Genomic DNA, 15,064 nt, shown 5'->3' on the forward strand with positions numbered 1-15,064 from the left:
ATCTATTTTAATAGCTACTGATCTACCGATCATTTTCTATTTTACAATTTTAATTTAATTTTGTTAGTAATCATAGTATTATATTATTATAATGTTAATGTACAGCATAATAGGAAAAAGAGCTCAAAAACCTATTTACAGTTAATATAATATATGAATTTATAATAGTACATGAAATGTGTGAAACGAAGAATAATACCAAAATAAAATGTATAAGTTCTATCAGAGCGACTCTTTGGTAACCGCTCTTATGTTCTATTATTATTGATATTGAAATTGTATTATTTGCGTTACAGACAAAGCTAATACATAATTGACAAGGGATCAATTTCTGGGCTATTGTAATAAAATATACTTATACTATGATAACCATGACCAATGGCGTAAAATTTCATAACGCTTTCGTAAAAGAAATTGTATATATGTACATAAATAAAATTACGAAAATGAATTTTTCGATGAAAAATCGATGGGTTGTTTAATACGATGAATATGTATGTATATGGATTGACAAATTAGTGTCATTTATCGTTCTTATAAAAAATTATATTCAGAAAATTTCGTTTATCCTGGAAAATAGGTTTTTTAAAACAACGCGTATTGTGAAATAAAATAACGAAAAATTTTGCATATAATATTATCAAAAATTTATTGGATGAGAGTTTTTACGACTTGGAACATAATGGAGTGTACAGACACGTTGAGAGACCAAAATGAGACAATTTCAAGTTTCAAAGATGCATTTTCGTATTTTTTATACGATGAAAATTGTATTTTTACTGAGCTTAGAAATAGCAAATTTTCATCAAATCGACCTCACAATCTAAACATCGTTTAATAATTTATAAATGCATAAAAAATAAATAGATATACATACATTCATATGTATGTATGTACATATGTATATCATATAGTCGATTGATTACTAATAATATTTATCATATTGAAATTAATTGCTTAGAATAATATAATATTTGTTTTCGTCAAGTGTTTAGCTGTTTTGAATTTAAACTCACATATCAAAATTTATGATAAATGATTTTAAAGTTATAAATAATTGTATAATTAATTAAAGAAATCATTCTTTAAAAAGATAAATAAAAATGGCTGCCGTTAAATTAATACTTCAATATGTTATTGATATTTAATATATATGCCAATTACCCGAAAGAAAAATGTCCATTACCGATATAGAAAAGAACGAATTGTTGATGAAATATATTTTAGCAAAACCTGGATTATTATAAAATCCTGAATAACTATATTTTGACTTAATTATACGGTCGTATCTGACTTAATTGTTAAGACGGTACTATACAAAATTGGCACCAGTAAAATCCTACCTACCTACCAAAATCATTCTTGGTACTTCCAGAAGGCACAGGAGAAAAAATCTTTTCGCGAGAAACTTTTATGTATGCAAGTTTTAAAAATATTTTATAAAATCCAAAAGCTACCCTGTGGAGTATACAAAACAATGCTTACTATATTTATATGAATATTTAATTTTAACAAAAACAGTATGTATGTTGATTTATATAACTCGGATATAATGTATAGTGTTTATATGTATACGTGTCAATATATGTATATATGTAACTTAAAATTTTTATATTTGATTTTATTTTTCTATATATAATATATGTATATGTAAGCCATACATACCTGCATGCTCATTAATTTAAGTTCGTAACTCATTGAAATATTTACGAGCTATTTGTTATTGGTGTATAAAATTGAGTGAAGATCCGATAAGAAAAACATTATTGATGGAGTTGTTGGAAAAATATTTATATAAAAAATGTCCAATGCTTATTAAAATTATAATCAATCTAATGTTTGTCCAATGTTAATTAAAAGGTAAAAAAAGCTACGCGTATATTGAAAGACTTGGGGATTTCCTCTGAAAAATAATTTAAGCGTGTAAATTAATCATAGAGGATAAAAATTTGTTATAAAAATTATGGAGTAGAAATAATCGATTTAGCATTTAGAATAATTGAATTCGAGTGCCTTCTGTTTACCTATTTGGTCGAATCAGTCGGAAAATGTCTATAATGACGATAAATTAACAATAGAATTCCTTACGAAAATTTCAAAACGAAATGCCATTATAAATATCAAATTATTTGATATATCAAAATATTTAAAATGTCAAAAAGAAATTCTATATTCGAAATATTAAAACGAAATCGAAATTTAAGACCTCATACTCAATCGCAAGGATTTAGATTCATTTTTATTATATTTAAAAGACGACGTTTAGAAATTTGATTTAACACGATGATTCATCTTACAATTGATCGAAAGTTACGAATTTTTTACATATACATATGTATGTATGTGTACTATAAATTAAAAAAACATTCTTATGATACATGTAAACGATACGAAAAAATTTTTTATTTTGTAAAAAGCGAGTGGAGACGTAGAAAATTTTAAAAATAATCAATTAATTCATACTATGTATGTACGTAGTAATTCAACGCGGAAAAAAAATTTCTATTACGAAATTGACTTTTTCCATACGAATTTTAGGTCTAAGGTTCTTCTAATCAGGTTCCCTAAGATTCTTCGAATCAGGTTTAGGAATTTTCATATTCGGGAATAATCTTCATCATCTACTTCTTTTCTTAGCCTTATCTCATTTATTTGGCTCTCCTAGTGTGGCATCGCCAGGATCGTTCTGCATCTACATATGTACTTGCCATGTAAGAAAGTGGAAAGTTGATTTATGATATGTAATTTATATGTTAATATACGTATTGCTACCCTTATAAATTGTAAAATGAATAAAAAGACACGTTCGTTTCGTAAAACTTTAATTCAGATGTAAGGAGACGGTGGTTTTATTGAATTATACATAGTTCAAACATTCAACCCCTTCGAAGTCAGCCTGAAAACAAAAAGTTGAAGAAGGAGGCGAACGCTCGAATCGAAATGGCGCCGTAGACAAAAGCTGCAACGGACGAAAATGCATCGGTGCGAACGCGAATGCGAATTTTCGTCGGGCAAAAGTTGCGAGCGAGAGACGGGAGATACGAAGCGGGGTAGGGGAGGAAAAGAATGTTTCCTGCGGAGGGAGTTCGGTCGGTCGGGAGTCGGGAGTCGAGAGTCGGGAGTTCGGGAGTCGGGAGTCGGGGAGTCGCAGTCGGAGTGGGTGTCGGTGACCACGACGAGAAGAACCCCAGCAGGTCGGGTGGACTCGGCTTCGGCCGCCTCTGCCCCTCTCACCCCGCCCCACCCCTCGCGGCCGCCCCCGCCTCCCCGCCCCGCCCCGCGCGCCGGAAGCCGCTGGCGCCGCGCGGCCGACGTTCGCACTCGACAGAGAGCGCGGGGCCGCGGCAGCGCGAGCTCTCCCCGCGCCGCGCCGCGCGCCACGCTTCCACTCCACTCCACTTCTGCTCTACACTCTACGCTCTTCCGCTCGCCGAGCCCGCTCTGCCTGTGCCTCCGCCTCCACTTACGCTCGGCCCGATCGCTCGCCTCTACGCGTCCGCACCGGCGCCCCCGGCCCCCGGCGACTGCGCCCCTCCAGGTGAGCCCCCCTCCCCTCCCCTCCCACCCGCCGCCCCCGCAAACGTCAAAACAAGAGCACGCGTCACGGCCGGCAGCGGCGGTTGCGGGAAACGCCGTTCTCTCGTCGGCCGCAAACGCCGACGAGCGACCGCAGCGCCACCGCCGGCCCACCCCGTAAACAACCCCTCGCCGACAACACCGACAACCGCCCGCCACTTTCCAAATTTTCACGCGCCACCCCCACTTTTCCGAATTCGCTCAGACTTTCAGGCGCCGCCCGCGCTCTTTCCACCCCCCACTGTTTTACATTTCCGCGCATTTTCCGACCCCTCTATATTTTCCACATAGCTGCAACTTTATACCACCATCTATTGTAGCTATTTTATATTAAAATCAAACGAAAAACTTTTTAATTTTTAATTCAAAATTTGAACGAGCTTTTTAGTACTAAAAAAAAAAAAAATAAAACAAAAGAGTCGCTTTATATACGTTTATTTATTTATTAATTCGACTGTATAAACTAAGTAAATCTAAAATCCTTTTTTCTCGAGGAAGTTTTTGACGTCCAATAAGAAGTCGCCTTTGATGCGGATGCTCCCGCCGCATTCGTTGATGCAAGTGGCGACGATGCGACGGTTCTTCGTCTCCAGGTGTTCGCGGATTTCCGTCTCTAAAAGTTGGATGTCGCCCATTACGTGCTTGACCTTGGTGATCTTCCGCATCCCTATGAAGTCGATGTTGAGGTAGACCGGAATCATATGATTGCACGACCTCTCGACAAAGTAGGGCAGATTGGAAGTTCGCGACGACTTTGGCGGCGACCAACCGCTCGGGTACTTCTCCTTGGGGATGAGCGGCGGGACGGTTCGTCTGAACAACAGACTTTCCACGTGACTCCACTCCTCCGGACGGTGGATCGTCTCAAAGTCGGTGAAACCGGTCAGATTTTTCACGACGGGCGACTTCTTGTAGCTTCCGAGACGCTGAAACGATACAAACAGTTATGTAAAGCGGTATATTATGGGGGTGCGAACGCAACGAGGTCGTCGGTTTCGCTCCGGTTTGAGGTTAGGATATTGCGCGAACGCTCGTCGAGCTCGTCTTTGACGCACCCTCAATAGGATTTTCTCGTACGGGGTTTTTTGACAGTTCGGGTCGTAATCGGGGTGGATAGGAGGGGGGGGGGGACGCTTTCGAACGGATGGGGTTGAACGGGGATGAAAGCGTGCGCCGTTTTAAGTACTAACCGTGGGTTGTTTCGGGGGGAAAGAGAGCGGGGGCGGAGGCGTTCTAAACGCCAGCGAAGCCCGAGCGGCCCCCAACCGACGCAACGCAGACGCCATCTTGGTCGAGTGCCGGCGACGAATGCGAATGCGAATGCGACTGATCTGCGGTATGGCCGCTCGCGATATCCAGGGCCGTGCGCTCGAAGTCGAATGACAGTCGAATTGCGGGCGCGCTTCTCCCCCGCCCCACCCCGCCCACCCCTCCTCCGGCTGTCGAACGACCCCTCGCCCTATGCGGCTTCTGACAGGTGGTATGTTTGCAGGTCGGATGCGGCCCGCCCGGTAGCAGCATGGCCACGAGAGACAAGAAGCCGAAGGGCGGCACCATGCCGCCCCCGACTCCGGCCGCCCCGGAGTCGGAGTCCGAGCCGCGCCCCAAGAGCCGGCTGGCGGCCGCCCCTCACGCCAAGACCAAATCCAACTTCAAACTCAACATGATAGCGACGCAGGGGGCGCGACGACGCGGCAGGCCCGCCAAGCGCACGACCGCCGCCGCCACGGGGGGCGCAGCCTCCGGCCCTCCTGGCCGCGGCCGCCCCCGCGACCCCCCGCCCGACACCAAACCCTCTCTGGCTCGTCTCGTCAAGCGCAAACAACTGATGGCCTCCGCCGCCCTCACCAAGAAAAAAGCCCTCCTCGCCAAGGACGTCATCAAAAAGGCCGAGGCCAAAATCGCCAAAAAATCCGAAGCCAAACCTGCCGAGGTCGACGAAGCTCTTCAAATAAAAAAAGAACCCGAGTCGGAGTCCGCCTCCGTGCCCGACTCCAGATGCTCGAGCCCTCGGACTCGCAAGCCTCGCACCAGCTCCGATCTCCTGATCGCGATGACCTCTCAGAGCGACGTCGCCCTCACCGGTGCGAAGAGCCCTTACTCGACTCGGTCCGAACGGAGCAACAGCCCCTTCGGTCAAACGCCGACTCAAAAACTCCTACGGAACGGCAAACAGCGCAGTCTCAAAAACACCCTCCTCAGCGAGGCCGTCGAGCTGGAGAAGAAAAAGAGAAATAGACTGATGTCGGAATCGCTCGACGCTAAAACAGGCGAGGCGACCGACTGCGACGAAGACCGGAAGAACAAACGCTTTCGATCCTTCTCTCGAGAGGGCAGCGAAATATCTAAATGCTCCGACGTGACCGAGTCCGATTTGAGCTTTTGCGACAACGTCGACGCCGAAATTAAAAAGGAATCGAAAGACGTCACGATGACTGAGAGCGCTCAGACCGACGATACTTTCGACGAAATCAAAGTCGGCGTAGACGGGAACGAAAAAAGCTCAGCGTTGGCCGTCGGCGATCTCGTTGACTCAAATCAAGTCGACGATAAAGACGAGGCGTCTAAATTGTCCGATACCAATTCATTGGACAGTGAGAACAATAATAAAAGTAAAAATGTCGAAGCTATGGAATCTGTGCCGGAAGGTTTGGACGATTCTGTCGCGTCGGGTACTGAAAAGATCGTCGAAAAGTCTTTGATTTTGGATAACATGTCGAAAACATTCAACGAAGCGTCCGCATCAGATTCTATAAAATCTATCCGACGATCTGCGAGACAGAGAAAGATTACAGTCAAAGCGAAAGAACATGAAGAAGCCATATTGGCGGAGAGCGCTTTAGATATGAACATTAAGTTTGTTATGAAATTGTCTAAATTAGAGACTAGTGAGAATACTTCGACGGAAGATATAGACGTTAGCGATAGTGATAAAACGTCCAACCGAGTCATCAAAACTGACATAGACCAACCGTCACCACCCAAAGTGCCCAAAGTTTTGGATAAAGTGGGAAACAGCAATAAAATTGCCGAAAAAAAATTAGTTAATTCCGAATCCTCCAATTTGAAGAACGAATTGTCGATTGAGGCTCTTCCGAAAACTGAAGATTCGAAAACAGAAGAAGTACCCGTAAAAATTGATGATACTTCGAAATTGGTTAGTGCCGAAAGTGATCTTACAGAAAAAATTGACGATTCTTTAAAAGAAAACATTCAATCGTCGTACGCCAATAAATCTTATCCGCAAGATTTTGGAAAATTAATAGATAGATTAAAAAATTTCGAAGAACAAGATGAGAAGAAACGTCAAGAAAAAATGTCCAAACTCGGAAATGCCGACAAACGACCGGTGATGGTAACCAATGATGTGGTATTGATACCTAAATCCAATCTGGAAACTAAAAGTCTGAAAGATTTACCAAATTCGATTAGCATTGAAAAAGTAAAGGAAAAAGACAATATTCTCAATTGCTTTGATATAAATTCATCCGTGACTATTGTCAAAAAAGAACAGACTCGTAAATCGTTCGATATCGATTTACCCAGCAGCGTTACTTTAATCAAAAGATCCAGCAATACGTCTAGAAAACACTCCACGGGCTCTAACTCGAGAGACGGAGATTCTGTAACGATGATCGATAAATCTCTAGGCAAAGAAATAACTTTAGATATCAGAAAATCGATTGACAAAGGCATTTTAACGATCGAACCAGCCAAGTCTCCTCAACTACCTCCCACCGGCTTGCAAGTTCTACCGGTACCTCCGAAAATGCAAAAGATCTCGACGGTTGCAAAACCCCCCACAACTGTATTGCAAATATTGCCCATAAATACAGATAATTCTGATGGGAATGCAGACTCAGCTATTGTACACCATCTGCCGGCTGCTATTACTGTTGAAATCAAAGAAAGCCCTGTTCAACCTGTTGCTCCACCAGTCGTGCCTACGCCTACGCCTCCGCCTCCGCCTCCTGCAAAACCTCCAGTAATCAACGATCCCGTTGAAAAGCCGTCTACTCCACCACCTCCAATTTCTTCGTTTGTGGAATCTCCTGAGAAGCAAAAACAAAAAGAGGAAATACTCGGAACTCTAGGACTGCTCACTTTGAAAGCTGCCAATCAAGCGAAATTAGATAAACAAAAGCAAAAAGAGCTCATCAAATCGAACAAAACCCCAATCTCCAACGATACGTACACCGGAACTTTGAAGACCGTCATTAAACTCAACAGAAACAATTCCGATAAGAAGAAAGCCAGAAGTCCACTTAAGATGACCTTCCACAAGAATAAAAGTAGAGGAAATAAATTAGCATCCGACAGCGCCGATAGCGATTCTGATGATGGCCCCACATACACGATTCACAAAGAGGTGAGATATCTAGTGGCATTCTTTTCCGTTTGAGATTTGTCTTCAGTGTTATTTGTCATGTTATTGTTGAAAATTGTTTTTTCAGTTTGGCATTTCATCGGGTAGCGGCACAGGATCGTCCGACAATCACCTGACGTCTGGTGGGCATCGAAAAACTCATTACAGTAATCGATTTAACAACCATGGTGTGTGGCTTTACTGTTTCTGTCAACTTATAACTCTCATATTAATGATTTTCACTCTCCCTTCTTGGACTAACTTGCTATTTATTTAAGTTACACTCATATTATATGGGTCTCAATTTTTTAAGTATGGTCTTACAGGTGTAAAAACAAATTAAAAATCTCGACTAAAAATTATGTAATACAATCGGGAATCCGGTGTTAGTATAAATTAATTATGGTGATGGTTTATTTTAACATTTACATATAGGCAAATAACTGATCAAACATATCAACGAATATGACGAGCGTCTTGATATTATTATATATATATATAGAATAGTAATCATATATGTATGTAACATAAAATATTAGCCCTTGCAGCTACTTTGAAATGTCGAAATCTATAGTCTATTGCTGACATTAAATTTTTATAGTGTAACATACATATACATATGTAGTAAACAGATTGTCACTTTGTATATGGCAATATTGTAATTTTGTATTTTTTGTTGTTTAATTTTAGTAGAAGCGGGACTTCAGGACTCTGTGATCGATCCGGCTGCAGATTTGAGTGCAAATAAAGAGATTGCAGCAAATTTAGTAATTCCAGAAAAGGCTTCTTCGTTTGCGATACATCCAGATCGGCTATGTCAAGATCAATGTTTTTACTGTGGTGGAAAATTCGGCATATATGACACACCATGTCATATCGCTCAAATTAAATCTGTGGAAAGACAGAAAAAAATTCTTGACAGTAAGTTTTTCAAGATTTCTATGAACGACAAAAAAATTAAAAACCAAGGCAAAAACTCAATTTTTTTTCAAGATATAGACAAAATATGAAATTATAGTAATCCCTCATCAAATGTCAGATAAGATAAATTAACTATACATATATTTTTCTTAAAATATTTCCCATAGTTTTTATTTTTTACTTCATACTTGGATGAGGGATTTCTGTACTCTGAATAGACAAGATTTCGGCAACTTTCATTTATTTTATTTTCGTCTTTGTTAAATTTTAGGTGAAGAGAAACTGACCGTCGATAGCTGTTTGTGTGATGCTTGTTATCGGCATGTTGATCGACGTGCGAATTGTCCATCGTATAGAAAGCGACCTGTTCCCATGAGTCTGACGGCTCCTATGTCTGGCCCCGGCGACATTTGCTATTCCACATCTTGTTGTCATCCCGCATCTCACACTCTGCGACGAAAGTGGCTCGTTAAAATGCGACACCATGCATCCAAAGTGGTATTGATATATTATTCCATACTGTTTTCAAGATGCATAATTTCAAATAAACAGCATCCATTCACGAATGATTTTAATTTTGTAGGTTCAATTGGATTTAGACTATCCCGGTCTCCACACAATACCATTGTGCGACGTTCATTATCAAGCTATTCTCCAACTTATGATTTGTGGTCTTTGCAAGAGGCGTCTTTCAAGGAATCATGTACATTTTATTAATCAAGTATGTTACATTATTATATTTGAATCGTAGGTTTTAAATTTTATAATGCAAAAAATGACTTCCTAATAAAATTGGATTTATTTACAACAATCAAAATCAGTCATAAGAAATTGTTAATCCCCAATTACATTGTATTAATTTTTTGTTTTATTTTTTTCAGGAATATCAAGCTTTGAATCCTTTGTTGAAAAATCAAGGTTTTCCCGTTTATTTTGAGGATAGACCTATTGTTTGTAAATTATGTCGTTATTTTTGTACATTATTATTACGACCACCCAAGTCTCATCAAATTAATAAGCATGCATTTGTTAAAAGTCATCGTCGAAGGTAATTTTTTTTGTATTATATTTCTATTTAATTCATAAAGTTCGCACTAACAGAAAACTTAATTGAAAAGTTTTTTTTAACCTTCAGTAATATTTTTATATTTTTTTTATTTACAGATTAATGCAAGCTCATAATCTCGAATTTTCGGAGGAATCTGATACTGACTATACTGATGAACCTTCTTTAGCATCTGATGCAAATCAAGACCAAAATGATATTTCAAAAGAAAAGAAAAAAGGCAAAAATGGAAAATCAAAATCCAAAAAGAACAATGATGCTAGTAAACTGTCTGATGAAAATGATGTATTGAATCAAAATATTCACAATAAAAAAGCAGGTCAAAATGCGGCTTCGAATAAGGTTCACATGGAAGACATTGAAAGCCTTATATCATCCAACAAAATTCTAGTCCCTAACTTGGGATCTGGTAAAACAAACCAATCTGATACATCAGGAATACCTGTGTTAGAAGTTGGTGACGCCCACATGATTGATTTTGATAATCCTCTTATAGCCATGGATAAATCATCAGAGTTGCAATGCCTTTTACAAAAATGTAATGCAACAAATACAACCATTCATAGAAATTCTGTTGCGAATTCGACTCAAAAACCCAAAAACATATTAAAAGTTCATAATGCTCCCGCTATTAATAAGTCATCTCAGTCTCAAAGAAAAATGAATAAAAACCTTAAGAGAATTCAAAAACTCGGACAAGTTATTACTCAAAAGGACGAATTTGAAGAAACTTACAACAAATTACCTAACAGGGAAGAGTTTACAATAGAACCTACTTGTACACTGAGTATTGATGACAAAATTATCAGTCGAGACATCACTGGACACAACATATTCCGCAACATTAACCTGAATGACGAATGCACTATTGAAACCATACCACCTAAACTATCTAAAAACTCTTTAGATATTAATTCAATGAAAAATAAATGGCAAATGACGGAAAGTTTTTCACAAGTTAAAAAGAATTTGAACGCTCTATCCAAAAATTTCTCAAATGAACAGAGTAAGAAAAGAGTAGTTAACCAAAATGATCACCAATTCTCTAATCCTGTACGAAGACTAGAAACAAACCCATCAATATCTGTGAGAGAACTTTTCCCCGGTGAGGAAGAAATGAATTTACAATGTTCTATTGAATTTGGTAACTTGAAGGGTGTGACACCAGAAGGCTGGGAAAAATGCAATTCCATCATCCAATATGATACTTCCACTAAAAACCTTTGGCAAGAATTACAAAAACCTTACGGCAATCAATCGAGCTTTTTGCGGCACTTAATTCTCTTGGAAAAATATTTTCGGAATGGAGATCTTATATTATCTCAAAATGCAAATTTTAATGCAATAACTTACAGTGAATCTGTGCAAAATAGACTAAGAGCATATGATAACATCCCAACTAATAATGGTGATCCATCTGCGATAAATATACTGGCGAAATCTACACAGGTACCTAATACTCAACCTGAAACAGTTGAATCTGCAAAAAAAGCAGATAGTTCAAATGAATTTAGAAAACCAATTATGAGTATTGGAGCTGGAAAAAGCTTGTTAAAAAGTAATCAGATATCTAATCCGGATACTGGTAAAAACAAAGCTACTGGAAATGCTAATAAATCTGATAACTCACCAGTACCAAATCAATTAAAAGTTCCGAAAAGCACTCCTTTAAATCAAGCAAACGACCAAAGTACTATTGCCCCCAAGCCATCAAAAGGTATGCCAGTTAGTTTGACAAATTTAGAAAAATTAGGAAATCAATTAATACCTTCACAAGTACCTGCAATTCCCAGACCGCCAACACCCAGACCAGATAAAACAGCTAACGATTGTTTAAGAACATCTCTGCCTCCACCCTTTAGTATCGAAGCCAAAACTAGCACTCCAAAATCTGACTCCACAGTTGTAAAACCAAAACCACCCTCATTACCCCCCGAATTGATCGCAATCAATCCGCAAACTGTATTACAGAGAAAATCGATTGAAAATGTTCTAAAAAACATTCAACAGTTATCTAAAAGCTCTCCGGTCGTTCCAGCTACAGCTATTCCTGTTCCAGCTGTTCAACCTGCAACTAATGCTACAATTTCCACAGTGACAAATTCTCAACCAAAAACATCAAAATCGAATATATTAAATTCAAAAGACCATTCTAAAAAAGGAAAAAGCACATCAAAACAATGGAGACCAACTTTAATACCTATAACAGATGAAAGTAAATCTCGCAATTGTCAAGATGTTTTACATCAAACTGCTGATGGTAGACGCTTGCCGAGTCTTGTGCAAGTTACTCAAGGTGGAAAACCATATCATATAACTATTCAAGATTATAATAGGATGTGCATTTTGCGTCGTGAAAAATTGCAACAAAATCAAAAGGCAGAGATGTTGAAAAGCCAGTCTCCGTTTACAAGTAATGCTACGGACACTGCCGCTGATTCAATCACAGTTTCAACTGCAATTACTAAGTCACCATCGCCCACGCCTACTAATGCAGACGCTGAAAAAAATCTTATAACGGTCCAATCTTCTAATACAAAATCTGCTGAAACAAGTGTCCTTTCTGTTCCTATTAAATCTAATCTAGGCAAATCTGATGAAAGTGATGACAAGATAACATTGCCAGAAGTCGATACGTCTTCACTCCTTAAAAATGTTGTATTGAAAAATGTAACGATTGCACCGATTACTACTACTTCTACCGGTGATTCGCGGTCGTCTGTATATTTAAATACACCGCAATCATTGCTGACATCAAGTGTAAAAAGTGTATTACAAGTTCCTCAAATAATAGGTTCATTGAGTTCGTTGGAGTCTGTGGCTCCTGAAACAATAAACAGTGACATAAACGCTATCACAGCTTTAGTACCAAAGGTTGTGCCTATTACTTCACAGGCAATAATAATGCCTAAAATTCCAAAATCCTTGACTGTAATTCCACAAACTGTAACTCACGTATCAAATAGTACATCCCCACAATCATCTTCAACCCAGGGTAACTCGCCACTATCTGTCCTTCCGATACCTGCTACTCCTACACCTGTTTCCTCCTCTATTACAGTTTCACCACCTGAGCCTTAACACAACCTCATATATATGTTTTTATAATTTGTTTACTTAATACTGATTAGTGATTACGGTGTGCCTAAAATCCATTTAGAAAAACAGTGTATATATTTACAAAAGGAAATGTTCAATCTTTTCAATTTGTTTAAATTGAGATAAAGTAATAAATGAGAAGGTGAAGCTGTAAATGAACGCTTAAATACGGTAAAAAAAAAATAGTATACGCTATTCGATATATATTTTTAACCATATTTGACAAAAAAATATATTGAAATGTTAAGACTAAAATAGGGTTTATTCTTTAATTAAAAAGAAATTGTTGAAAGAGTGGTGCAAATGTAGTGTTTAATTTTTACAAAATCATGTTTTATGAGAATTTGCTTTATTTTATAATGCAATTTCGTTTTATTAGTTTTTATTTTGTAATAAAACAATTTAAAATGTTATTCATTCAGATCATTTTCATTCACATAAAATGAGTATATGAATAAGAAAGAATGTGTATATCGGAATATTTTTATATTACTAATTTAATGAACAACTTAGTTTGATAAAGTATGAATATTTTTGTGATCATTAATTAAACAGAGAATCAATTTGCCTCCCCATTAATTGGATATTTACACCGATTTTTCATAGATTCTTCCAAAGATAGTGAATTAGCAATATTGTTCATTTTAATATTATGCCTTATGTATAAAATAAGTTATAAGATCTATTGTAAGAACAATTATGTATCCAATAAACATATCTTATCAGTGATCATTTCACATTTAATTTTTACATTTCTAAATATCATCCGAGTATTTTTTATATGGAATTTTACCAAAAATGGTTGCTAAAGAGCTTTTTTCAATAATTTTTAACTATTTTGTACTGTATACATTTTCGAAATTTTGTTTTGTTAAAAATGTCTTTATCCAGACATTGTATCTGCTTATTTGTAGTCATTTATACATAAACAAAGTGTGTGATCTCAACTTCATCCAATGTTTCTTCACTGTAATTAATTACTATAATCAGTATATTCATATGTCCAACAATAAATTGAAAAATATTGATTTTTCATTTGTTTTTTTTTACACAATTTTTTTTATTTAACACTTATATGCCTTCCTACACTTAATTTACAATAATGAATCAGTTTATAATGGAAGGATAGCCATTTCAAACATTTATATTGAAATCACTCCAGATTCAGAATGATACACGTGTATTCAAATAGTCATCTTGAAAATAAATATTCATCAAACGCAAACCAAGATATTGTACTAGTTTTTCTGACTATGCCTGATTTAATAGGTGTATACTACATATGTTTAAGTAATAAGAATCGTTATTGTATTCGATCCTGGTCAGCCATATAAACTATGAATTATGTCTTGTTCGGAAATACTGATAAATATGCAAAATTTTACAACTCAACTTTTACTTCAAGAGATTTATTTCATTACGGACGCAAAAGATATTGCCATAGTGAACTCTAAGACCGTCCTAAATAAACATTTACTGTAAATATATTGTAATACATACCACATGGTGATAAGCAACTTTTGGTGACCAGAGCAGTGCGGATAAAATATGTTTACATATTAAGTAAGATTTTTACTTATTTAGTAGACTCCTCATATATGTACCAACATGTATGAAGAGTCTACTCCATTCCACTGACTCACAATTTCTCGAGATTCGTTTTCTCGACTATTTCTCTTGGACAGGAGTTGATATGTATACGAAAAAGGTTTTTTTTGAAAACGTATGTATTGTGATCATTCATAGATATTCAAACTATTAACACACTTTAAAAATCAATTCCAACCAGGGGGGGCAAATTTTTTGACCAGCAAGGAACTAATTTCTAGGGGGGGGTGTATTATCTGCTATGCACATCTGTTTCTGAGATAAGCAAGAACAGTAATAGAAAAGCAATCCTATGGAAAAATTTGTTTCGTAGGATAAACGAGTTTTACAAATATATTTCAAAGCAAGACAAACAACAAAACAAAATATATTTGGGATTTAACATTTTTTTTTCTGGGAAAAATCGACATGACTATACTTGACAGTGT

General features: G+C 37.5%; 2 protein-coding genes across 8 annotated transcripts; one reads left to right on the forward strand and one right to left on the reverse strand.

Annotated features, from left to right (window-relative positions):
- Positions 1-3,323: 3,323 nt before the first annotated feature.
- On the forward strand, positions 3,324-14,071 carry east (enhanced adult sensory threshold). Of its 7 annotated transcripts, none has more exons than XM_077440256.1 (8): positions 3,324-3,538; positions 5,069-7,945; positions 8,031-8,130; positions 8,633-8,911; positions 9,135-9,361; positions 9,447-9,584; positions 9,745-9,911; positions 10,028-14,071. In XM_077440256.1, the coding sequence occupies exons 2-8, from the start codon at positions 5,096-5,098 to the stop codon at positions 13,008-13,010; spliced, it is 6,744 nt and encodes a 2,247-aa protein (XP_077296382.1). In that variant the 5' UTR covers positions 3,324-3,538; positions 5,069-5,095; the 3' UTR covers positions 13,011-14,071. The 7 variants fall into 7 exon arrangements, with proteins under 7 accessions (XP_077296382.1, XP_077296384.1, XP_077296383.1 ...); XM_077440258.1 differs by having other exon boundaries at positions 8,633-8,863; XM_077440257.1 differs by having other exon boundaries at positions 8,636-8,911.
- mRpL49 (mitochondrial ribosomal protein L49) lies at positions 3,995-5,320 on the reverse strand. The gene is made up of 2 exons (XM_077440264.1): positions 4,767-5,320; positions 3,995-4,502 (listed from the first exon to the last, which is right to left on the reverse strand). Exons 1-2 carry the CDS (start codon positions 4,860-4,862, stop codon positions 4,050-4,052), a joined length of 549 nt encoding a protein of 182 aa, XP_077296390.1. The 5' UTR covers positions 4,863-5,320; the 3' UTR covers positions 3,995-4,049.
- Positions 14,072-15,064: the final 993 nt, after the last annotated feature.

Source organism: Arctopsyche grandis, chromosome 10 (assembly GCF_051622035.1).
Source record: "Arctopsyche grandis isolate Sample6627 chromosome 10, ASM5162203v2, whole genome shotgun sequence".
Lineage (NCBI taxonomy): Eukaryota > Metazoa > Arthropoda > Insecta > Trichoptera > Hydropsychidae > Arctopsyche > Arctopsyche grandis.